The sequence below is a fragment of the Castanea sativa genome, chromosome 3, assembly GCF_040712315.1.
Source record: "Castanea sativa cultivar Marrone di Chiusa Pesio chromosome 3, ASM4071231v1".
Classification (NCBI taxonomy): domain Eukaryota; kingdom Viridiplantae; phylum Streptophyta; class Magnoliopsida; order Fagales; family Fagaceae; genus Castanea; species Castanea sativa.
In genome coordinates this window covers 20,804,503-20,831,401 of record NC_134015.1, presented here as the reverse complement: position 1 = coordinate 20,831,401, position 26,899 = coordinate 20,804,503, and the positions used below count along the sequence as shown (strand labels likewise).

At 33.8% G+C, this 26,899-nt stretch overlaps 1 protein-coding gene and 1 pseudogene across 1 annotated transcript in view; one reads left to right on the top strand and one right to left on the bottom strand.

Moving 5' to 3' along the window:
- Positions 1–7,189: 7,189 nt before the first annotated feature.
- Positions 7,190–8,178, top strand: LOC142628654 (L-type lectin-domain containing receptor kinase IX.1-like; annotated as a pseudogene).
- A 2,499-nt stretch (positions 8,179–10,677) lies between these two features.
- Positions 10,678–26,899, bottom strand: part of LOC142629772 (uncharacterized) — a 29,519-nt gene continuing 13,297 nt past the window's right edge. Inside the window, exons 8-13 of the mRNA XM_075803807.1 lie at positions 21,504–21,672; positions 19,432–19,894; positions 18,966–19,343; positions 17,249–17,452; positions 11,810–11,943; positions 10,678–11,131 (exon numbers count right to left, since the gene is read on the bottom strand). Of these exons, the coding sequence (XP_075659922.1) occupies positions 10,957–11,131; positions 11,810–11,943; positions 17,249–17,452; positions 18,966–19,343; positions 19,432–19,894; positions 21,504–21,672 (1,523 nt within the window). The 3' untranslated portion in view covers positions 10,678–10,956. The remainder of the gene's footprint in view (positions 11,132–11,809; positions 11,944–17,248; positions 17,453–18,965; positions 19,344–19,431; positions 19,895–21,503; positions 21,673–26,899) is intronic.

The window sequence follows — 26,899 nt, the reverse complement described above, 5'->3', positions numbered from 1 at the left end:
TGAAGTATGTTTACAAAATAGTTTATAAAAATTCACATTTTACCCAAAAGCTTGCCTGCTGACAGCTTTCATAGGAATTCTGGCTGTGCCTCAATATTGGGAAACTAGATGTGCCATTGGAATGAATAGCTCTTGGCTGTACTTTAGATTTCAAATGAAAAACAGATAACAAATAAAATAGTTTTTCCTACTTTAATACAAAGACAAAAATGGATGCAATTGACTAGCATTACAACATAGGACCTGAGTAATAAACTAGTTAGTAACCACTTATGAAAGTTAGAATAAACACAAGACTTAGTATTTGTAACAAAAGCCTATACACAAGGAAACACAATGCAGCTTAGAATACTACGCTGCATCACTTTACTACTCACAAGTATCACTTACTCTTGTATGGTAACATTAAGATTATTTTCTATTTATTGTTTTTAACAATGGACTTGTTCATACCATTGACTATACTTAATAGATGATGAAATGCTCAAACATTCACACTTCAACTGTTTCTTCTCAAACTCGGGTCATAAATCCGGATTGAGATAAGGGTATTGCACCTGATGCAATTCCTTTGAATGGTTGAGATTGATAGTTGTAAAAAGCAACTTTCAATCTCAACCATTGATTCAAAAAAGTTAAGAAAAAGGTTTAAAGAAGTAAAGAGTGAAAGTTAAAAAGGTGAAAAGTAAAAAAAAAAAAAAAATTGTGAGTGGAAATGGTGACTTATGTCTAGATGTTATTTATTTAAAAAATAAAGTAAATAAATAGATTAGTAGTGACTTATGTAATCATGTAAGAGACAAATTGAAAAAAAATATGACACTTGTATCTGGTACTTATTTCTTACACAATTCTTTTCAGATTATTTGTGTATTGGATCTGAATTTGCTTGTAAACTTCAATATTTCACTATAATAGGCGTTAGGTGATCTGAAAAAATTAGATTTCTTTTCCAATTAATGGAAAAATAATTTCATGCCTGTAAATGCGCATCATCTAGCATGAGTTATCGAGGAGTAGACTTGGAAACTTTGGAGTATTGTAACTTAAGGTATGCTTTGTACTTGTGGAATCTTGTAATTTGGTATTTGTAATTCGTTACAATATCAATAATAATATATGTTATTGTTCTTCAATTCTAGGTTGATTTGTACTTTAAAAGTCCTATTAAGTTAGGCAATGACAAAGTCCATCTTTTTGGTGCTAAGTCTTTCTTGCATATGGTCACTTAGTACGAACAAGCTTATAAAATTATTGTATGCTCCAAACAGATCTCAATATCAAAATGGTTTTCATTCAATTTTTGAAGAAATAATCCCTATACTCTTTTCTAAAATGATATCCTTTTATTATTTGATTATAAGTGGGTCTTCTAAAATAAAATTATAAGTGGGTTTGTTTTTTCTAAAGGATTATAAGTGGGTTGTTACTTGTTGGACTTAAAAGTAGAGTGTGGCTATTTTCGTAATTGGACTTAAAAGTAGACAATAAAAATAGAGTGTAGCTATTTTGATAATTGGACTTAAAGTAACCTAGAAATCTATTTATTATTAGACATACTTTAGTTACAAAATTAGTTGTAGTCTCTAAGGCTACAACTTTATTCAATAAATTAAATATTACTACATATTTTGAAAATCTAACCGTTAAATTGTATATTATTTACGCTCTTAATATATATATATATATATATATCTAATTTTATGTCAATTAGATATTATTTACTATTTGATCTATAAGTTTATATTTTATGCATAATTTTAAATTACAAAAATTTGAAATTTAAATAATTTATTGATAAAATAGCTATTGATCTTTAATTTCTTAAAAATTTTGCGAGCATGGAGAGTATAAGAAGAAAATATAATCCAATAGTGGATTTGTCAAAATTCAATTTCACTAAAAAGATATTAAGTAAGGTTATAGTCAAATACCCAACCAATCTTGTATTTAAATTTTGTCCTTTATTATTTTCTTTTCTCCCTAGCCCAGCCCAACCCGCATCTGAACTGACATTAGTCAACACTAACTTTAAAACTTTAGAACATCCACATCAGTGGATGCAAAGTCTTGCATAATAGAAAAAGATACAAATTTTACACATTTTGCCTCAAAAATACTCAACATCAGTGCTTCTAAGAATGTGCATATTTGCATATTTGCTATAGTAACCGTGCATATATATGCACGGTTACTATAGCACTTGCATATAATATTTTAGTAATTTTTTCTCTCCTTCTCTCTGTCTCTTTGGTTGCTTTCACTCTCACCTCATTCTCACTACTGCCGATCATCAAAGAACGCCACACCATGCATCAACTAAGAACACCACATCAAAAAATTTCTTCCAAAATCAAGTAAAACAAGAAATTAGTATTACATAGGATTTGTTTGGTTGCTGAGAAAAACACAGAAAAAAAAAGAATAAATAAATTTGCAATAAACCTCAATCAAATTTGAGTGGAGCCGATCATTTTCCTTCTATTTCTACTCTTTTCCACCACTTTCTCACCAACCAAACAAAAAATAAATAAAATTAAAAACAAAAAAATTAACAACAAAAAAGCGTACCTTGAAGGACCTGGATCTTCAATGCTAAGAGGAGCATAAGAAGACCAATTAGAACCAATAAGCGAAGCCATTTCGATCACCGGACCGCCGGAATCGGACGCCGACAAAAACAATAGAGCTCACACCCAGTTTTAAATTTCAAATCAAAATTCGAACCCGGTTTTCCTAGATTTCAAAATATTGAGGTTAAGGAATTGAATTCTCAAGGAAACGAAATTCCTGGGAATTAAAATTTTTGACCCTCTGAAATAAATAAATAAAAGTAAAAACCAAACAAACAAACCGCTAATTTCCTTTGCATGTTGGGTCTGTGAAAGAGAGGGGCAGTGAGGGAGAGAATAATAAAAAATGGTAAAAGATTGAATATTTTATTGAATAAATGTGTAAAATAGATAAACTGATGTGGGTGTTTTGTAAAAATGGGTGTATAAAATTAAAAAATAGCTTTTTTGTGCAAAATAGATGGAAATTTTGGATACTCTTAGGTCTTTATTTTACCCATCTTGTTAGCTAGTCATGGTCTTCTACAGTTCAGTCAATGTGAGCTAATTTGGTGGGGTTGAGGGTCGTTGGGCACTTCACGTGGTTATACTAGTAGGCTAGGATCACTATATTTATTAAATTAGTAATCTAAGAAGAAGAAAAAATATATGACCCAACGAGTTTATACTTTATATCCGCACTTTGCACGAAATTTTTTATTTGTAAGTATATAAATATTAATATTTAAAGTAAAATGTCTAACTATAAAATTGGTTATAGTTCAAGATTACAATCTTATTTCATATCTTTTTATTAGAAGTGAATTTTGACAAATTCATCAGTGGATTATATTTTCTTCTTATGTCCTCTATGCTTGCAAAATTTTTAAAAAATTAAAGATCAATAGCTATGTTATCAATAAATTTTTTAAATTACAATTTTTTTTGTAGTTCAAAATTATGCATAAAATATAATTATATAGATTATATAGTAAATAATATTTGATTGACACAAAATTTGACATATAAATTAAAAATGTAAAAAATATGCAATCTAACAATTAGATTTTTAAAATATATAATAATGTTAATGATATATGTAATCTAACAGTTAGATTTGTGAATACACCCCAACACAAGTAAGTTTCCTGGTCTCCAAAGAAGTATCTCAACGAGGGGTGAGGATATATGCTTGTGGGGGTTTGAGTATGACTATGAGAGTGAAGAATCTGTGACACAACCAAGGCAAAAGAAAGAACTGAGTCTGAGTAAGAGAGAGACAGAGATAAAGGAAAACACAAGATGGGGTTTGTACATTTTTAACAAAAAGTTCTCTTCAATGCCAAGAGAGCCAAATAAGAGGCTGTTTCCTTGGTCGGCGGAAAAGCCCACGGAGCCCGAGCGCAACCACTTAGCCAAGGAGACATAACCAACAGGCAATTAACACTAAAATATTTCTCATATCAGTAACACCCGCAAGCACAAATCTGACTCCACCTCACTCTTTCTTTATATATATATATATATATATTTTTTTTTTACCCCTTCACTTGCTGATCACTTTGTTACATTTGTTTTCCATTTTTTTAAGGATTCATACCACTAGACCCTCTTGTGACCTTTAAAGCTTCAAGTACCAAACACAACAATATAAAAAATCAACTTTTTTGTATGAATTACTTAACCGTTGAAGTTTCAAAGCAAGGGTGCCAGAATGAGGTCCACTCATTCTACCTAAACTTCATAATTTTTCATCAATGTAAATAAAAGGCCTTTAAAGTTTTTTTTTTTTTTAAAGGTAAAGGATGTCACTGACTCACTAGTAGTTATTTTTTATTTTTTGGGGGCTAAAGGTTAATCACATTCAAACGAAAAAGTGATAGCTAGCCTATAAACATTGACTAGTGACAACACATACCCAACACAGAACCCAATATCAATATACACATAAACTAGGACCAAGTGACCAACAAATAACAGGAAACTTCAGCGAAAAAACAAACAACAGGAAACAAAACAAGCTAGCAAACTAGGGAAAACTCTTATGTACTTCTACAGTATAATAAAATGATGCTTCTTCCTCTTATATTTATGGTGGACACCATCATGAATTTAATGAGCGGACCCCATCATAAATGTGAGAAGAAGAAGCACCATTCTCCGTTCTCCGAGAGTATCTAAGAATTACTTGCAAACTAGAACAAAACCAGGACACTAAGATGCCTCTTGTGGAAGACATTCTATCTTCTAAGAAACCAATAGTAAACATAACGAGGGATTTAGATAGACACCCACAAAGTGGGGAATTTAAATTATTTGAATTTATAAGCACTCCCTTAATGAGGAAGTCTTTGAACATAATTTTTGTGTCATGATCCTAAGAGCATCTCTAACAACTTAGTCAATTTTTCACACTGTTGAGAAAGCAAACAGTTTTATCTAACAAAATTTTCAAATACATTTTTCATTAGACTCTTTATCCATTTTTTTTATCACATTTAAATATTACTTTTTCATTAATTATTTAATCTTTTTTATTCTTTATTTTTAATGTGCACAAATAAAGGGAGAGAGTGGTTGAATATTTTAATTAGTGAATATTTTAGTCATAAGAATTTATTTGGAGGGCAGCAGTAACTTTCGATGTGTGGAGAGTACTGGAGCTAATCTATTTTATTTTTTTAGATTTTGAAGAGGTTGTTGGAGCTGATTTTTGTGAATTTTCCTCCTAAATATAGCTTTAGAGAGTGTACTGGATTTGGTGATTTGCTCTAATGCAGCTGACAATGATAGCTAGAGAAAAAGTGATAAATTAGTATAAAAAAAATGATTTGTTACACTCACAGTCAATTGTGTCAAAATTGCGGCACAAAATTGTGGTCATAGAAAAATTGTGGAAATGAATTTAATCATAGTTTGACATCAATCCCAAAAACATTTCAATGATAAAATGTTACTTCCATATCGTTTAGTTATAGATATTCAGTTCAAACCCTAAACAATAACGGCACAATGTTAATTGCTGGTTCAAAGAAACTAGTGAATGAATGTAGTAAATTATTTAGTATGAGCAGCTTTTGAATCCCTTTTTTTTTTAAAAAGAAATATTGAGCGGGCGAAACTCTAATGAGCATGTCTATATGGATCTCCCGATTTAATCCATAACGAGAGCCTCTTACTAAAATGGAGAGCCTCTTGGTGAAAGAGTGTCTATTGATGACTGTTGAAAAAAAAAAAAAAAAAGTTAAATAAAAGGGAGACTCTTGATGAAGGATTACAACCTTTGAAAAATGTTACAGATTAAAAGTTTGCATTTATGTTATTTTATTTTGAGGTACCAATTAAGGTAGACCTCATAGGCAAACTCTTTAATCAAAGATGTGGTGGTTTTATAGATAAATTTATTTTAAATTAATTATGATTGGTTGTTGGTTTCTTCGCTTCCATATGATGGCAGTAGTATGCATTGCCAACCTTCATGTAAATCCATTGCAGCCACCGAGTTCTATCCTCTCCAGACTCTCGGGTTGAACAATATTATTTCTCAACAGAAATATACATTCATTATTTATTTTCATTCTTGCTCTAGTCACTAGTAAGCATAGATACAAATATGCAGTAGAATGTCTATAATATATACTAAAAAGTCCGAATAGCATTAAAATTTTAAAATGATGAGGAAAATTTTGGACCAACCCTAGAAAGGGACGGTTGAACTCAAAATTTAAGATTGTCTCCCAAAAGGAACGATCTGGCCCTACAAGGGACGATCAATCCCTGAGAAGGATGACCAATCCTCGAGAGGGACGATCCTCCAGGGGTCGACGAGTCAAACGATTCTTGGCCCGAGCGACCCATCCTTAGGGTTTCCCCACGGCTTGTGTGGGGCCTATTTACATAACTTAGCATGGAAATTACTTGCACATCACTACCAAAGGCCTTGTCGCGCAATCAGATCTCTTATATATGGAAAGGCAATCCCGAATATCTCAGAACCCTTCTCTCTACAAGGAAACTCCCTCGTATCAAGGGATTCGAGTCAACGCTCTACCACTATATAAACCGCCAACCTAACCTTTCTTGAGGTACGTGAATTCTCCTTAACTCTTGCGCTCTCAAGAACTTTGAGATTCTTCTATCACTGACTTAACCTTCGGAAAATCTTTGGCTAGTATTCCACCGGTGCCCTTTGATTGGTTCTTCTCTTTTGTTCTTCAAGTACACCCATTAGCACATGTATGGACGATCAACTCACTGACGATTTTTGTGCATTATCATAAAATTAAGATATATGTTAGTAATACACACCCGAAAAAAAAAATCATAAGTTTTAGATAGTAATAATAATATTAAGTTAAAAAGTTTGATTCTCCACATAAAAAAATATAATAAATTAGATTACCATAGGGAATAATAATAAAAAAATGTTTTTATCAACATAAAAACTATATATATATATATATATGTTAATAATGAGCTTTGACTCAAATAGTATTTTCTCATCTCACAAGAATGATTAGAAAGTGACATCACATGAGTTCAAAGTCTATGTTCAAACTTCAAATGATTATGCGCTTCAAGAAAAATTAACATTTTTACCCACAAGAGATTTAGAAAAGTGGCAGTTTATTGATGATATGTGTGTGGATGATGAAATTTGTGCAGGAACTGTGCCAAGGAGGTTCACTTACCTTGAACTTAGCCGTGCAACAAACAACTTTGTTGAAGAGGGGAAGCTTGGAGAGGGAGGCTTTGGAGGCGTTTACAAGGGTTTGTTATGTGAATCCAACACAGAAGTTGCTGTTAAGAAGGTCTCAAAAGAATCAAAACAAGGAAAAAAGGGGTACATATCAGAAGTGAACATCATTACTCATCTAAGACATAGGAATTTGGTTTAGCTTATTGGTTGGTGCCATGAACGGAATGAGTTTCTTCTTGTGTATGAATACATGCCTCATGGAAGCCTTGATTCTCATTTATTTGGAGCAAAAATTACACTAACATGGCCAATAAGGTATAAAATAGCTAGGGATTAACTGCTGCATTGTTGTACCTTCATGAAGAGTGGGAACAATGTGTGGTTCATAGAGATATAAAGTCTAGCAATATCATGTTAGATTCAAATTTCAATGTCAAGCTTGGCGATTTCGGCATTGCAAGACTTGTAGACCATGAGTTGGGCTCACAAACAACTGTTTTGACAGGTACCATGGGCTACCTAGCCCCAGAGTGTTTCACCACTGGCAAGGCGTCTAAAGAATCTGATATTTATAGTTTTGGTGTTGTTTTCCTTGAGATTGCATGTGGAAGAAAGCCAATTGAGCCACAAGCAGAACCAAACAGGGTAAGGCTTGTAGAGTGGGTGTGGGATCTCTATGGAAAAAACCTACTATTTCAAGCCGTTGATAATGAATTATGTATGGAATTTGATAAGCGGCAAATGGAGTGCTTAATGGTAGTTGGCTTATGGTGTTGCCATCCTGATCCGTCAATCCGACCCTCTATAAGGCAAGTGACGCATGCTCCTAATTTTGAAGCCTCTTTTTCTAAACTTCCATCAAATTTGCCAATGCCAATGTACTCGGGACCTCCATTGAATGTCACGCTCACGCCCCAAACCTGCTAGGACCAACTGCATGAGAAAACTATTAATTAAGAAAAACTTGTAAATTTTATTTTCATATAGGGCATTCTTTGGGAATTCTCTTCATTTAGGTTTCCATATCATCAAACAATTGAATTTATGTTAAGTAATGATTCATTATGATGTTAGTTGCTATTAAAAATAAAATAGCAACTAACATTAATTATCTTTTTAATGCTAGCTGCTATTTAAAATAAAATAGCAACTAACATTAATTATCTTTTTAGTTTGCAAGTATGTATAATTTAAATAGACGATGTAATATTTGACCAACAATTTAAATGTTCACTCAATTTAATAGCATAATATAAAATCAAAATCAATTTCCCAAATACAATAAATGAAATGTAATATAATTTAAACTAATCCATGTACCATAAAAATAATTTCCTACTACAATTTTCAAAATGAAGTAATAGCATATTGGCTAGTTCATAAAATATTAGCCTCCTAATATCACTCATCACTATAAGTGAGAGCTCTATAGTCTATAGATATTAACAAAGCTTTCAGCTCAAGTCATGTATCTCTCAAAATACACATTTTAAAATGTTATAACTGCAAGTGACATCTAAACTGTCACTATGATAAATATAGCTCAACGTCATACCATAATCCTCTTTGGAATGTGCAATCTCAAGAACATATCTAGGTCTTGCACACCTAGGATCAATCCACAATCTCCAAGAGCCTTTAGTAAAAGCGAGTAACATCCCATGAGTAACGCACATTAGATGCTTTTGACCATTAGATACTAGAAAAAACGGTTTATAACTTAGCAATGTTGGTGCCTAACACCTTACTACCTTAGCTCCAAACCCGAATCTTAGAATGTAAATTATATGTTTCTATTTCAATTAGAGTTTACTTGTAATTTTTCTTTTCCAATTCTATAATTACATGTTCCTTTTAAATTTTCTATAAAAATTAAAGTGGCAATTCCAGCGTTAGAATGTTTCTAAACAGGGGTATGATATGTAGATAATCAATTTCTCACCTTAAGAGACCCTAAAACTGAATTATATAAAAGTTACAGCCAAAGAATCAATAGGCAATTTCGCGTCTCATTTATCTGAGAAACACTTACAAAGAGAATAGATTCTCCTTCTCATCCGCAAATCTTATCTTGATAGTTAACTAGGCATGTCACTACACTGTAACAAATACAATTGCACAAATTATTATTGTCATTCTTCTCTAAACATACAAGAGAAATCTACTACCAATATCAAATCTAATCCCAACTCTTGAACAGTCGAAGAAAATGATACATTGTAATACATAGTGCTTAATAGTAAAGATGTAGTCACCAAAGACTTCTCTATGGATGTAGGCCTTCATACCAAACCACACAAACTCTCTCTCTTTCTTTCTCTCTAAATCTTTTATTTTCTTCAATTTATTATTGGTATCAGAGCTATGTTCAAATGTATCTTTTTTCACACAATAATCCCTACAAGCATAGTTGTCAAAACGTGAATCGTATTGTTAATCAATTTCTTATTTTTATGTATTTTGTATTGTATCGTTTCATGTATCGTATCATATCGTATCATGTATAGTAAGATACACAAACACTTAATAAAATTTATAAAAAAATTATAAATATATATATATAAGGTAAATTAATTATAAATTTTGAATATATTCAACTAATGCCTAATTTATCATCACTTATGTAATAAAACTAAATAAATCAAATTAGCATGCGTTTATAAAACACACATTCAAATTGATTAAACTCAAAAGTGATAATACATTACAAATGTCTCAAAATATTAAATTTTTTTCATCATATTCATCATCTTGCCTAACCAATTTCATCTAAGTGAATGTTATCATCATGTTCATCATTTCACAAACTTATTTCTTCATTGAATTTCTTCATCAGAATCAAAATTTACTATCTCATCTTGTTCATTTATTTTAATAATGTAATATATATATATATATATATATATATATATATATATATATATTTCTTCTTGGCATTCTAGTTTCTTAGACTTATAAGAATAATGATAAAAATAAAAAACAATTATATTATCAGTTAATTCAATATTCATAGAATAGAAAGAAAAAAAAAATTGTAAATAAGAAAGTGAAGTTGTTATGGACTTGTTATTTTATTAGACTAAATTAAGTACCTAGTAATTTTATGTCCAAAACAAATATAACAACTTATTAGATTCAAATAAAAGTGCAAATTGCAACCCATAATAATAATAATAATAATAATAATAATAAAACTTATACGATATGATAAGATTCATATGATACGCACAATGCATCATACGATTCATGAACACTTCTTATACACCCTTACTATATGAAACTTTACACGATACATATCGTATATCATACAATACTAACAACTATGCTTAGAGGTACATTAATGAATAGAACTACCAAATTATTAGTGTAGACACATGAATGCACATGAATATGATTAGTGTCAGTGATTTGGTTCATCTGAGGATCTCAATAAGAAATTGACAAGTTTTAATTCAAGAGTTCCGCGATTGTTTGGGAAATGATCAGGTAGGCTTCATTTGGATGTCATATGCACAAGATATATTGACATATTGTTATTAATTAAGCTATTTTTGTGCTTATTGAAACCTAAACTACAGTTGCCAAATTCTGTTATGAATTAGTGGCACTGGAATCTGCTACCTACTTAATTGCATAGCAACTTGACAAATACTATTCGCTACGAATCAGACTATACAAAAAGGGAGATAGAAGCCTAAACCACGGCTATGATGTTACATCATTCACTGCAATGTCAATCATTTGTCTAGCAGAAATCACTCTGTCCAATGTTTGGTCTGGAACCGTGATCCCAGATGTCTCCAAGTCTGCAACAATTGCAATGGCTGCATCTAGTTCCCCAAGATCGAGACATAACAAGATGATTTCATCATAAAGCTGACTGCAATAGAGGAAACACAATAAGATAAGTTTTATGGTAATAATTTCATATAGCCAAAAAAGATAGGCAATTTTAAGGCTTTTTTGGATTGGACTTTTTTCTGATGAATTACATAACCACGATGAAGTTTCTAACTTTCCATGCTCAAAGAAATATATATATGCATTGTATCCGAATGCAAGAAAACTACTAAAATGCTAAAAAAAAGAATCACATTGTTACATCAATCTAATGCATCAACAATTTAGGGCCCGTTTGGATTGAGGGAGGAGTGGAGGGGAATAGAATAGAATTGGTTGAAAATTGGCTAATTTTAGGTTATTTCTACTCTACTCTGCTCTACTTTACTCATTCTCCCTCTCCCTCAATCCAAACGAACCATTAGAGAAAGTCCATCCATGTTGTCCCACTAATCATGCAACTCTTAAATTGCGTTCTTTTGTTGATATTGCTCTATAAAGAGATCAAGTTTATCCATGCAAGGTTTTCCACCTTTACTTAATGGGCATATAAGCAAACTTCCAAAATTGATAATGTAAACAACATACAGATGTGATGCCCAGCACATGGAAAGTGGTCAAACTGAATCTAGAAAATCGCATCTCTCATAATCTATCTTTCTTTACAATCAAATAAAAAAATATGATCTTTCTTTATCAGTTAAGACCAGGATCTTACCTCCCAAATACGTAGCCAAGACTGTGCGTTGTTTGCAGGATCTTCAAGAAAGCCGATGGCAACGGAGCCTTTATTGCTGCGCGCAATATCATGGCACAATCGCCAATAGTGGGATTTCCACCCAATTCTATTACCTGAATTATATCATTTAAAAAAAAAGAAAAAAAAAAAAAAAAGAAAGATAATTACAGAAGATGCTTGTAAGGAAGTGGTAAAGTTTCCACATCAATGAAATCACAAGTGAATCCTTCAGGCCTAGGTTTTAATATACTATTAATACATGCTATATGTGTCAAGTTAAGAAAAATCATATATTCAAATATAACAAACATTTTTTGATTCGATAGTTAGAATTGGGGCGGGGAGGGAGGGGGTGGATTTGGCCCCTGGATGTCTCCATTAAAAACACCAAGAGACGCCAATTGAGTTACAAGGCTCTTGGCAAAACAAGTGTCAAAATGTACTTGTTTTGATAAATTTAGTGTTAATCAAAACATTAACTTACTAAAGTTTTTTACTACACTTTTGCTCAACCACTGTCCTGATAAGGTAGGACTCATAAAGCCCTTTTAAATCACTTGGAAAGTGTTAGCAACATAACATCAATATTTCATTTTCTGTTCAGCAGCAGAATTTAAACCAAGACCTTCCCACCCTCAACAGCCCCCTTCCTACCTTAGTTTTGCTTACTAAAAATAAATGTAATACTTAGGGGTATTATCAAATAGGACTTGATGCTGTAACTCAGGATCAATGCTAGCCTCTAGGTAGTAACTCTTTGATCAACGATTGATTTTTTTTTTTTTTTTTTTATTATTGGTAAGTTACACATGCACCCAATGGATCTTGAACCACAACTTCACCCTCCACCAAGAACTTTTAAGGGAATGAGGTACCATTTGAGCTAGAGATCATAGGCAAACTCTCAGGTAAGTTTCAATGCAGCCAATTCGTTTTCTGGACTGTAAAAGTATTTAGAAAAACAAGTAAATTTTTCCATCTCTTGGGTTGAACGATGTTTTCAACATAGTCAAAGGCAAAAGGCAACCTTAAGGCACAAAGGCCTTGTATTGCCCAAGACGTGAGGTGACAAAAAGGCGCTAGACTGACTAGAGAGAGGAGCCAAATTCTCAATATAGTTTAGGTTTTACAACAAGATTAGAATAAATGCAATTATAAATTTAAAAAATAAATGAGGGAGGGAGGGGAATTAGGCTCTAGCCTTAGCACCTTGCCTCGCCCAGGTGCCTAGGCAAGCGCCTGGCTCACCTTTGACTTCCATGGATGTATCTCAACAGAAATAGATATTTACTAATTAGGTTCATCCCAGCTCTAGTCACTAGAAAGCACAGATACAAATATGCACATGCGCTTTAATATATACAAGAAGTTCATATAGCATTAAAAAAAAATATATATATATTAAGCTATGTCAGTAAAACACACTCTTCATCCCATTGCGATGGTCCTTACAAATTCTTGATGCCCAACTACTATTGGCCACTTGAATATGTAGTTAAACCAAAAATGTTAAACATATATATAAAATCTGAAAAATCCACTCAATAGCCATTATAGATGTTTAGAATGTATTATTTTAGTCCTCAAATTGCAAAACAATGCAGGAAAATTCAAAAAATAAAAAGCCAAAAGTTTCAGGGGTATATTAATATTCAATTTAAAAGTTAATAAATTGAAATAGAGGGAGTATTAAGTAAACAAATATGTTGCTAATGAGATCAAACTCAAATAGCATTTCCTCTTCTCACAAGAATGGGTAGATGTTGACATAGTGAGTTCAAAATCTGTAATAAAAAGATTATGTGCACCTAGAAAAATAACATTTTCACACGAGAGAATTTGAGAAGTGGCAGTTACCCCCTGCAGTTTAGGAACATGACACTTCTTTTTTATATATAAGTAAATTTATCATATTCTTTAAAAAAAAAAAAAATTTTAAAAAAACACTACCTCATGAACGATACAAAGCACAAGAATGTCTAAATAATTACAATTAACAGATTGAATTAGCAAACTTGGTGGCAGTACCACTGTCACTGAGATCCAGAACAGTCAATCATTCAACAAGTAAGAGATGAAAGCCTCAACTACCTATCATTAAAATATAAAAAATAAAAGAGATGAAAGCTTCAACTACACTTCTGAGCCTTCCACATGTTCAAAAAAGTACAGGGATTCCGCTCCCACCACAAAAGCCAATTAACTGCAAAAAATACTATATGTGGCTGCACCCAATTAACTGCAAAAAATACTAAGCACATGGCCCCATATCGCATTGGCAAAATCACAATAAAGTAACAAATTTTTCACCTATCCTCCTTATATTTGAATGCAATAATCCAATCCAGGAAACAACCAAATCCAACTCCCAGTCATTAAAACTGTTTATAAAGCAAACATCTTAGTATTTCTCTCTCCCTCAGTATTGCATTCCAAGTATGAAGCCACTAAAGTGTTCCGGTCAACTACCAAACAGTACAAGGGTAGATCTCCACACCACTTATCAGTTATCATGCCAAAATCGTACACATTCTCTATTCCCCACCTCAAAATGCATAAATTCATCCTACCCTACAATGACACTCTTTCCATAAGCTACATCAAATCATCTATGATTTCTACAGTGGCTTTCATTCTCCAACCACCCCCCATCCACCCCATGCTTTAATGCAATGACCCGTCTCCACAAATGAGTCTCTTCCTCCCCAAAACGCCATCACCATCATGCATTCACAATTTAAAGGTTCAGTTGAATCAACAAATTCTAGATTTCAATATGCTTTTCTATCTGATACAGGTACAAGAAGTGTGACCTAGTGATCACCTACAGTGATGAAGCTTGTCCAACATAAAATCCAATGCAGCCAAAAAGGACAAAAGACAAAATTGCAAGTGTTCCTGTAACTAATTATACATCTAAAATATTTTTCATACATTTGATATTTGTGAAATTAACAAGCTACATTTGAGGTTTGTCATTGACAAAAGGGTAGACTAAATTTTTTGATATAGAGTCAAGGAAGAATATCGCTTCTTTTTTGACTAAGAAGGCTTAACTAATTATTTATCAAAATAAAAAATCCAGAACAAACAAGGAGGGGACTTTTGAAAGATCACTAAGACCAATACGAGGAAAAAAACTGAAAAAGCCACCCTTGCCCCAATCTCTATTGGGGCTTAAGCACTCCGCTCATATAAGCCCCTTTAGAGATTGGGGCGAGTCATGAGATTACTTCAAGTTTTCATAACTCTAGTGGCAACACGTGACAGGCAAATGACATGATTCTCAAGGAGTTACACAACGGCCATGTATGTAAGGGGCCTTTTCTTGCTTGTTGTGCCCACTTACCCCTATTTTCTTAGTTTTTTCATTAAGGAACTCAAGTTTAGCCTTTTGACAACCTTACTAATAGAAAGGGGTTAGCATGCAATGGCTTTCTCTAATATGGGCTCGCTTCTTCAATCTCCGCTTGCTGCTTTTCACTTTGATAGGGTTCATCCCCGTCAATACCAAGAGCCCTCGAGTCCGCTTTGGTTAGGGAAGACATTAAGTTGGTTGATCACTGTTCGCCTCATTAGTGTAAAGCATAACATGAAGCGGATATCAAATCAGTGATTGTTTGGATTGCTATGTGAACCCTGCTCTCTTCTTCCAACAAATGCTTGCCACTCAGCTGGGCCACTTTCCTTATTTCAACAGGCTTCTTTCCCTCTTTTTAGCCGGTAAATTTTGGCCTCACCATTTCAGAGAAGAGGAAAGATCTTCTCCATATAAACTGGCGCAGTAAAAAAGTTATCCAATTTGATCAAAACTTCAACTAATTGCATAGAAAAAGTATCCATTTATAAATGCATACAGTAGCTAAGGCTGCAAACTGGTAGAGCTACTAGCAGGTGCCTTCGAATTTGCAATGTTACGATTGGAGCATGATTCCTTAACACCCAAAACCTAAAGAATCCAAACAGCCAAACCACCATGGACTCTCTCTCTCTCTCTCTCGTTTATCTTGAAGACGAAAGAGTGATTGTGACAGCATTTTGACGTAAAGTTGAGCAATTTTTAGGGAGTTTTAAAGCAATAAAGTGAGTTGTGGGGGCAGAGAGAGAAAGAGACAGGTATCTGTTCTCCAATCTTTCACTTATTTGAGGGAACCCTTTGACCCAAGACACCTTTTTTCTACGTTTTCTTTTGATTTTTAAGAGTACTTTTTTTCCAAGTTTTCCATGCAGTGAGCAACAAGAAGGCAAACTTTTGGCTTTCATGTTGATTAAAAATTCAAATACTCAGAAAAATATCAGTTTATTCGCTGAATTAAGAATTCAATTGGAATCGATTGAATTCAAACATATTTGTTGCCTTAAGAACTACTGTATGGCAATCAGGATTGCAATTTTAAGCCATTATAAGGTTAACTGGTTGACAAATCCAACACACATTCAAGACTTCAATTGAAGTGAGGCTCAATCTCTATTCAAGCATGGGTCAACTTGACAAATTTAACAAACCAAACTGAGCCAAGCTCAAGCCGATAGTTTTTTGACAAGCCAAGCTCAAGTTTGGTAGTCAAAGCTCAATTCAAGATAGAAGGCAAGAGATATAGTTTCTTCATCAAGAATAACTTCAAGTAGCTCAAGGCTTAATGCCGCTTGGCTCCTTGGCAGCACTAGTTGCAGCTTCAATTTTTAACAACTACTCAAAGATAGGGCAAAAGAAAAGTGAATTCAAGGAACCACATGACAGGCAGTCAGGCGCACAAAAAAAGAGACGCCATTATTTGCAAAGTAGGGGTTTTTGATTTCATTGATTGGTGCATCATGTGTCATTGCTGTGGTGAGACAGTGGATCATTTGTTGCTACATTGTGACAAGGCTCATCATTTGAGGAGTTTTGTCTTTAGAACTTTTGGGATTTCATGGGTCCTCTCAAGATCGGTTGCAGATTTCATTTTAGGTTGGTGGAATTGGTTGGGGAAGCATTCATCTAACATTTGGAATTTAGTTCCGTTGTGTTTGATGTGGTGTATTTGAAGGGAACATAATCGGTGGATTTTTGAAGATTTAGATAGATCTGGTAACCAGTTGCTTGCCTTTTTTACTAGTTCACTTTTTGATTGGTCTAGGGCATGGGGACTCACATCTAGTGAATCTCTCCCTTTGATTCTTAACTCTCTATTCTTTGTAATTAGTTTCTTTTCTTTGTTCCTGCTTTTCTCTATTTATTGTAATCTTTGATATGCTCTGTGCTTCTTTGCATAAAGTAGTTTTTTGAATATACTTTTTTCTTTCTTATTAAAAAAAAAAGAGGGGGGGGGGGAGGACAAAGGATAAAGGTTGTGGAAGAAATATTGTGCTAATCAAAAATAAGGATTACTAATGTCACATGCAAAGAAAGAAGAGAGAAAAAGGTATAGGACTTGCCTTCAGCATAACTTTAATTGCCAACTCAACTTCCCATTCTTGCGACCATCTTCGAGGAGTAACATTTTTTAGTTCTCTCTCCCATGTCCAACCCCAAGCGTCAGCTAATGTATACATGTCTGACACATCAAACACCTTCCTTTTTCTCAGCTCCTTAAATGCCTCAAATATATCCTCAGGAAACCAGTCCTCATCATCATCGTCCTGCATCCATATACAGAACATATTCTAAGGTAAGATTATAGGTCCAAAGACAGATTGTGGTCCTATTCCACAGTTAGTGGAACCCTAATAACAAAAGCAAAAAACCAATATACAGAATTCCACACCGAGCATATGCTCTTAAATTTTTCAATTAAAGAATCAAAGCACATCCGACCAAGAAACCAGGTATGAAAAAGACTATTATTATAATAATTTAAACATATTAGTGACATTGCTTAGATTGAGGAAACCTATCTAAGTGTACTTGCAGTAAGGCTAAGGAGAATCTGTGGATACAGGATTATCCAAAAGGAAGTATTAGGATTTGTGGTTTGACTTATGATTTGAAAAAAATTGAATTTTGATGGATGAAAGAAATTTGAAACATGGAAAACTACTTGCTAGAATTTTCTGGCAAAAATAAAAGGTTTTGCTTTTAATGATGTTAAGAGGGATGATTTGCTATCTGGAAGGGTGGAAAATTTTAGGGTTTTGGCTTCAAAAGGAATAGAATGAACTAATTTGGGTTTATAAAAGAAGAAAGAAAGACAATAAGTCTAATATGACTTACAACTTAAAAAACTCAAATATTCCACTAATACATCCAATCTTCAGTGGATATTCATATTCATAGAAATTATAAAGCCAAAAAGACTAGCATTTCTACTTATTAAAAAAAACAAAAAAAAGACTAGCATTTATTTTATTGATAAGTTCAAAAAGATTCATATTATATGTGACAAATCACTAAAAATTTCTAAGTTAAGTTGTATTTTTGGACAGTGACCATTAATTCTGCTATACAAATTTCAGGCCTATATTGATTCTCAGGAAAAAAAAAAAACAAACAAACAAACTTCAGGTCTATATTCTTTTTTCTTTAACATAAATATATTTCAAATAAAATTAAATTGGAAGGGCATCAAACCTAGTACATGAGACATATACAAGAGATACACAAAAGTAAATAAAAAAGGAAAAAAAGAACATCCAAATTACAGATATTTACAAATATGAAAAAGGCCCTGGAAGAAAACTCTCAAATCATCATCTATTTGAAATGTGATATAAATAATAGTAATTTTAGTCTAACATAATAAAACACAGTTCCTTCAAAAGTCCTAGCACCCCTCTACCCAAATACTCCACATGCCTGAAGATATTGTATTCTCACATTTTAGGCTTGTTTTTCTTAATAAAAATTCTTACATTACTTATCCAAACAGAAAAAATGCAACTCTTATTGATCATTGGAATCTGAGTTCTTGATTTGTGCCGCTGTAGTACACTTACAGTGTACTTGGTTGGTTTTTTTTGTTAATAAAAATTCTTATGTTACTTATCCAAAAAAAAAAAACAATGCAACTCTTCCTGACTTTTATATCTTGTTGTGGAACCGAAACAGTGGCATCAGGTTAAAAAATTAACCTACTGAGTTGATATCAGAAACTTAAACAGCCACCCCCCAAAAAAAAGGAATAGTAAGAAATGAAACCATTACAGACTTTAATACCTCCACTGATATTCGAGAGGACCTTCTCCTCGACTTTTTGGATGAAGTAGTTGTTTGATCAGAATCTTTCAACAATTGAACTCCAATCATTTGAAGTGGCTTCTTGGCTTCGACCCCCTTATCCTTTACCCTGTCTCCATCTTGGCTCTCAGTCTGGTCTACGTCCTCCTCCTCATCAGTCTCATCATCCTCCACCTCTTTTGCAGCATCTTCTACATCAGCATCATCCAACACATCTGGAGGTTCTAATTTGCTCATGTCCAGAGGCTTCTCATGATCATCACTAAATCCTTCTCCAAGAAAGCGCCGTTTCCAGAACTCTGTATTTCCTTCTTCAAGCTTGATCCGAGATATTAGTTCATCAAGCTCTTCATCAACCTGCCAGATGAAAAAAATACAGATTGATATATGAGTATTCAGGAAATATGTATATGATTTAAGAGTAAATTAAAAAGAGGAGATTAACCTCTTCTTCTTCCTCCTCAATGGGAGGAACCCATAGAGGCCGACCACGAGAGCGGTTTATTCTCCTTGCTTTTTGCACACGCTGGTAAAGAACATTTCTAGTTCCATCAGTTGGCAGACCTTGTGCTTCTAGTTCTTCCTTCAGTTCAGATACTATCATCTTACTAGCAGCCTTGGGTTTTAAAACATTCTGATCGGGACCTTTTATGATTTTCTTTAACCACTCCTCCACTCTGATATAATCAGATTCTGTTGCATCCCCTAGAGCTGAAGGTCCTTCATTCTGTAAGGTTTTCAAAAGCTTTCGGTGGTGTTCCCTCAAATCCTCAATACATCTTTGTTTGAAGGAGGTTTCAATGGGATTAGAGTATATAAACCCAGCAACATCTGGATCTAGAGGAGTTTTCCCCCTTCTAGGTACCCATCGCTTGCGGTCACCAGTAAGCCCACCCTCTTCAATATACCTGATTCATGTGCAAAGACACTCAATACCTTACAGTAAAGTTATGATCAGGGCATGCACTAGACCAATGGTAAAACATGCCTGGAACAAATGAAGAAATAAATGATCAAATAAAATATTTGAAGCAAAATAAAACGTCAAAAGACCCATCAATTTCTATTCAATATTTGAGTTTTGATTCCACTAGCAACAGGTAAAGATGCTATTTCATGATAATAGGACTCACATAGTGATGGAATAAAGGGTCTTTAATTGGGAAACTGGGAAAAATAATAGATACAATGACCAGAAGGAGAATAAACAAATTCACACTTAAGTGGCTAGGTGAGAAATCTAGGGAAGTTGAACATACAAGATATAAATTACAATATCCATAAAAAAATAAAAATAAAAATGGGGAAAGGATAATCGTAGATAAAATTCTTGAAGAATTGTTGAGGTTATGATGATAGAGGATAAAATTTTATTGATAAAAAACTTGATTTAAGAGAAGAGACAATTAATATAGTTACAGTGTATGTTCCTCAAATAGAGTTGGAAGAAAACATTAAGAAATAAATTTTAAATAAATGAATTGATGCATGTGTTACCAACTTGGATATTTTAATTGGAGGAGACCTGAAGGATAATGTTGGAAAAGAGAGGGGGATTTGAATGCAGTAAGAAAGAATCAAGAAATGCCATTTTAGACTTCACAACCATAAGTGAATTGATATTGATGAACACTTTGATTCAAGAAGAGATTCACACACAAATTAACATCAAAAGTTAGACAATCATTAGCCAAACAGATTTCATCCTTACTCCAAAATTTGATAGTAAATGTTGTATAAATTGTAAAGGTGATACAAAGAAAGAATGTAACCACAACATAAGCTGCTAGTGCTAGATATTTGTATTAGAAGATGGAAAGAAGATACAGTAGACAGAGAACCCAAGAATTAGGTGGTGGAGCTTGAACAAAGGAGATGTTTTAAACTGTACAAATTGCCATGGAATTAAGTTTCAGTCACATGATGAAACACTGGGAAAAAGTGATAGAACATAGATTAACCCACAAAATAACAATATTGAAGAATCAATTTAGTTTCATGCCAAGATGGTCTACCATGAAAGCTATTTTGCTATTTAGAAGCCTAACAATGAAATATTGAGAACATATTTGTCTATACAATATTCTTACATTTGTCTACATCTAAGTGGCAGAGAGACAAAATTTCTTAATATAATACAGATATAGATTAGAAACAATGCTGCTGTGCACAATAGGGGAACAGAGCATTCGGCAAATCTAAAAATAAGAAATTATAGAATGGAGGGCTAAAACGTATAACATAATACAAAATTGTATAAAAAAGACATGAAGGTCTCTTTTTTCATTGTGTTCATTCCTGAATATGCTTGATCTTTTACTTAGAGAGTTTGATATGTTGTTCCATGTATACTCCCTGTGTACTTGGTATTTTCATCAGTGAAAATGTTGCTTAGCTCTAGTACACAGGAACGTACACTTTTTAGCTTGCAAGTTACACTCAATGAAATAACTAAAATAATGAATGTCAATGAATAGACTCGCAGCACTGTAGTAATATATTGATTATAAAGCAAACCTAGCAATGTAATCAATCTCATATCCAAGTTCAGCTTCTTCTTGTAGAGGTTCAATCCATGAGCTCACTAAAGACCGGTACTTCCTGCTCAAGATCATGGCTCGTGGTGGAATTGGTTGGTTATCTTTTGCCATAGCTTCTAAAGCTTCTAGCAACTCAACAATCCTGCCTGGATTTAAACATGACTACTAGCTCAGAAACATTTCTTAGTGAGGTCAAATGAAGAAAAATCCAAAACGGAAGTAAAAAACACAGTGAATAAATATGTATTGTTTGAACCTACCAGATTATTAAAGAGGTAGTAATCCCACAGCTGTAATAAACCTAAAAGCTAGAACAATAAACTATAGGTAGAAGCACTACAAACTAACCTGAAAAATGTATACTGATTTTTAATTAATGATAGAATTTGAACAAAGATAATGACTACTAGAAGGTCCTAATACAACATCTGGTGACATAACTTGTGATTCCATTGTAGACTAAGAATTAATTATTTTCTAAACAGAAATCTTCCAAGCTACTATGCTAGATCCTAAAGTAAAAACCTAAACAACAATGGCCAGCCTCATACATGGCTCAACTCAAATAGTCAAGCCCTCATTACATAAAAATTATTAGTCAAAATAATATTGTTATCAACAATTCAACATACAAAGGTTTAAATTATTTTGTAAGTTAGTAGCACATGTTGAAACAGCAAAATAGAGAGCTATTCCAATTCACACTGAGAAAGAAAAAGAAGACTGCAGAGAAACTAGAAACCATGCCTCAAAATAAACATGAAACTCCATCATTAACATTTAATTTTTGTTATTACAAATAATCATGTTAGTGTAGGGGGTGCTTTATAAACATTGTCGGTTTACTTAAAGCATAAAAATTTGGAATAGAGAGTCCTAATATGGTGTCAAACTTTGGCTTGAGAGGTCACTTGTCCTACAAAATAAGTATGTGAAGTGACAGATTTAATCATCAATAATAATTCTGACACTCCTGAACACATGGGTTTTTGAACTTAAATGAGAAAAGACAAATTTTGGATAAAAAACCCTCTGCTATAAAACCATATTATTAACCATTAATCCTAAAAAGAAGAAATTATTACAAAATGGACCAAGAAGAGTAGATTAGATTCACCAACATTAACGCTACCTATGTTTATAGACTTGAATAGATTTGCTTGGCAAAAAAAATCTCTCCTACACGTAAGTCAAACCAATAAAGAAACATAAACATACTAAATTTCAATCTTATGTACACCCCCGGTAGACTTGGATTTTCTATTAATATAATTCTGTTATTTGGTCTATTGATCTCCCCTTGGAAGGAGGAACTTTTACTTGGTCTAATTCTCGAGAAGTCGCTTTGAAGGCTAGGCTGGATACATTTTTGTTCTCAGCAGATTGGGAGGATAAGTTTCCTATGGTTTGCCAGCAAAGAATGTCTAGGTTATTATTGGATCACTTTCCGACTCTCCTAGACGGTGGTTCTTTTCATCAGGGCAAGAGGCCTTTTAAATTTGAGAACATGTGGCTTAAGGATGACAGTTTTGCGGATAGGGTGCGTTCTTGGTGGGAATCTTATCATTTTCAATGTGCTCCGAGTTTTTTTTGGGCAAACAAACTAAAGCTTTTAAAAAATGATTTGAAAAAATAGAATGTGGAGGTGTTTGGAAATGTAGAAGAATGGGGGAAACAGTTGTGAAGGGATCTTAGTGGACAAGAGAACTATTGAGGAGAGTCGTGGACTAACGGACAGGGAAAAGCTGGATTTGGAAAGAATCTGAGGTGAGCTAGAAAAAACTTCTCTTTTGGAAGAAATTTGTTGGAGGCAGAAATCTAGAGTGCTTTGTATTAGAAGGAGACAAGAATACTAAATTTTTCCATCATATAGCCAATTCTCCTAGGAGGTTAAATTCCATAGATAGGCTTATGGTGGATGGAGAACTGTCCTCGGATCCGGAGGACATAGCAGAGTGCATTTCTCATTTCTATAGGCAGCTTTAGTAAGAGAATGTGGTTAATAGACCTGTCCTTAATGACGTGGAATAAACTAGAATTTCTAAAGAAAATGCTATTTGGTTAGATAGGCTGTTTGACGAGGAAGAGGTGTAAGGGGTGCTTAATGGCTTTAATGGTGATAAGGCTCCTGGCCCAGATGGGTTTTCCATGGCATTCTTCCAGTCTTGTTGGAGTGTTTTGAAGAAAGAGATTATGGTAGTCTTTCAGAACTTCCATACTCAAGCTGTTTTTTAGAAGAGTCTTAATACTTCTTTTTTTCCCCTAAAAAGGTAGATGCTGTGGAAATCAAGGATTTTCGACCTATCAGTTTAGTTGGTAGGATTTACAAGCTTATTTCGAAGGTGTTGGCTAATCGGTTCCAAAGGGTGGCTCATGGGCCTATTTCAAATTCTCAGAATGCATTTTTGAAAGGTAAGAAAATTTTAATTTCTATGTTAATTGCTTCTGAATGTTTTGATCGTAGATTGAAGACACAGATTCCTAAGGTGTTGTGTAAGTTGGATGTGGAGAAAGCATACGATCACGTGAATTGAAATTTTTTAATGTATTTGTTGTAGCGTTGTGGGTTTTTGGATATGTGGAGAAAATAAATTATATGTTGCATTTCGATTGTTAAATTTTCCATCTTGATTAATGGGAGTCCTTCAGATTTTTTTGGACGCACTAGGGGAATTAGGCAAGGAGATCCTCTATCTTTGTTGCTCTTTGATGTTGTCATGGAGGCTTTGAGCCGTATGCTGGATGTGGCAGTAGCTACTGGACAGCTTTCGAGTTTCTATATAGGTTCTACCCCTAGTACTTCGATGAGGATGTCTCATCTTTTATTTGTAAATGACACTCTAATTTTTTGTAATGCTAACCCTAATCAGTTAGTTACTCTGAGGGAGATTCTGACTAGATTTGAGGAAGCTTTAGGTTTAGAAATTAACTTGGGAAAATCAGAATTGGTACCAGTTGACAGTTGGAGAGATACATAATCTGGATGTGTTGGTGGGGCTATTGGGTTGTAGACATTCTTCCCTTCCTTTGAAATATTTGGGACTTCCCTTGGGCGCTAAATTCAAGGAGCTATCAATCTGGAGTCCTATATTAGAGAAGATGGAGCAAAGACTAGCAAGATAGAAGAGGCTTTATTTATCTAAGGGGGGTAAGGTAACTCTTATTAAAAGTACCCTCTCCTCCTTACCTACTTATTTCCTTTCCATTCTTCCTGTACTTGGGAAGGTTGCTAATTGCATGGAGAAGTTACAGAGAGATTTTCTTTGGAGTGGTAGTAGTGGGGATGCTAAATTACACTTGGTGAAATGGGCTAAGGTTTGTAAGCCAATGCAAGTGTGGGGGCTAGGTATAAGACAATTGAGAAGTTTTAACCCTGCCTTGTTGGGCAAATGGTTATGGAGGTATGATTTAGAGACAGATACATTACGGAGGAGGGTTATAGAGACGAAATAAGGGAATGTTTAGGGTGGTTGGTGCACGAAAAAAGTGACAAGTGCGTATGGTGTTAGCCTCTAAAAATTTATTAGAAGCGGCTGGTTAATTTTCTCTACGGTATGATGTGGGTAATGGTATTAGAGTGAAGTTTTGGAAGCATGTGTAGTGTGGGAATTGTACTCTCAAAGAGGCTTTTCCAAAACTTTACTATCTTAGTAAGGCAAGGGACTCTTCAATGGCGGAGGTCATGTGTTGGTTTAGTGAGAGAATTCATTGGAATCTTCATTTTCGTCGTTCACCGCAGGATTGGGAGGAAGATTCTTTTGACAGATTTATGGACACTGTTTAATCTTCGAAAGTGCATGGAGTTGGCCCTGATAAGGTTATTTGGATGCCAGTAAGGAGTATTGAGGTTAGAGGTTTTTATCTTTCTTTCAATCCTCCTACTCTTTCTTTCCCTTGGAGGTTGGTGTGGCAATTGAAGGTTCCTCCAAGGGTGGCTTTCTTTTCATGGTCAGCTTCTTTAGGTAAGATTCTTACAACTGATAACTTTCGCAAAAGGCATATTATTGTTCTTTACTGGTGTTACATGTGTAAGAGGTGTAGGGAGTCGGTGGATCATCTTCTGTTTCATTTCCCCATAGCTTTTGAGCTGTGGTCTTTGGTGTTTTGTTTGTTTGGTCTTCATTGGGTTATGCCTCATAATGTAATTGAGGTGTTTGAGTCTTGGCAAGGTAAATTCGAACAACATCGTAATATAGAATTTTGGAGAATTATGCCGCATTGCTTGATGTGGTGTATTTGGAGCGAACGAAAGGCTAGATGTTTGAGGGATGTGAACGGTCTTTGCTAGAGATTAAGTCATTTTTCTAACATAATCTCCTTGTTTGAAGTGCGGCATTGCTGCATCTTTCTTGTTTTTCCCTCCTTTTTTACTTGATCATTGTAATTTTGGTTCTTGATTTATGCCCCCACTATACATTGCCAATGTACTCGGGTTGGCTATTTTTTCTTAATAAAATTTTATGTTACCTATCAAAAAAAATATATAATTCTGTTATTTATCAAAAAAAAAATTCTATCTTATAAATCCTTAGTTTAAACACAAGCAAGCACATACAAGGCTAACAGAAACTACTAGAAACCCTAGACTAAACTTAATCCTAATAAGCCTAATCTCCATTGCAGGCTGCACGTAAGAAAGTTGTTGCTTCAATATTCATGAAGTTTTACCAAAACCGGGGTTGTTAGGTTAGTCCATATTTTGTAGAATGAGCTGCACAAGAGACCCATGAGTCATATTTTATGTTTTGAGTTCTTTTTCTATTTGGTTTAGAAGTTCTTAATTAATTTTATTTCTTATTAGGAGTCTGATTCTTTCTATGAAAATATTCTTTAGAAGTCCTAAACTTTCTAGGAAACAATTTGGCAATTTAGTCAATAAAATTGGGATAGAGCTTTAAGGGTGTAATTGCCTTCATATTATTTGTTTCTAGTTCAATTTACTGTTTCAAAGCCAAACAACCATCAAATTCCCTCAAGATCTAATCTTTATTCACCTAACCATATTTGAACCCTTCAACAATAAACCTCATTCAAGAATCCTTCAAGGTCATATAGGAATCCTAATATAGTGTCAAATTTCTAAAGATCCAACATCAAAATTGGTATCAGAGCCCATTAAAGCTTATATCCTCCATCAACCACTTAGGGCAATGAAACACTTTTCGACTTGATTTATTTCATGTATGATCTAACAACTATCACGTAAGAGATGATAGAAAAGACTTGACAGACAGTTAGACACTATTTTAACATCTACAAACAATTTTAGGCATTGACACTCTCACTAATGCAAAATGGCATAAGTCTTTGAAGAAGTATCTTGCATGACAGTTTGGTTCCCATGCTACCTAGCTTATACAAATTAACTGCAGA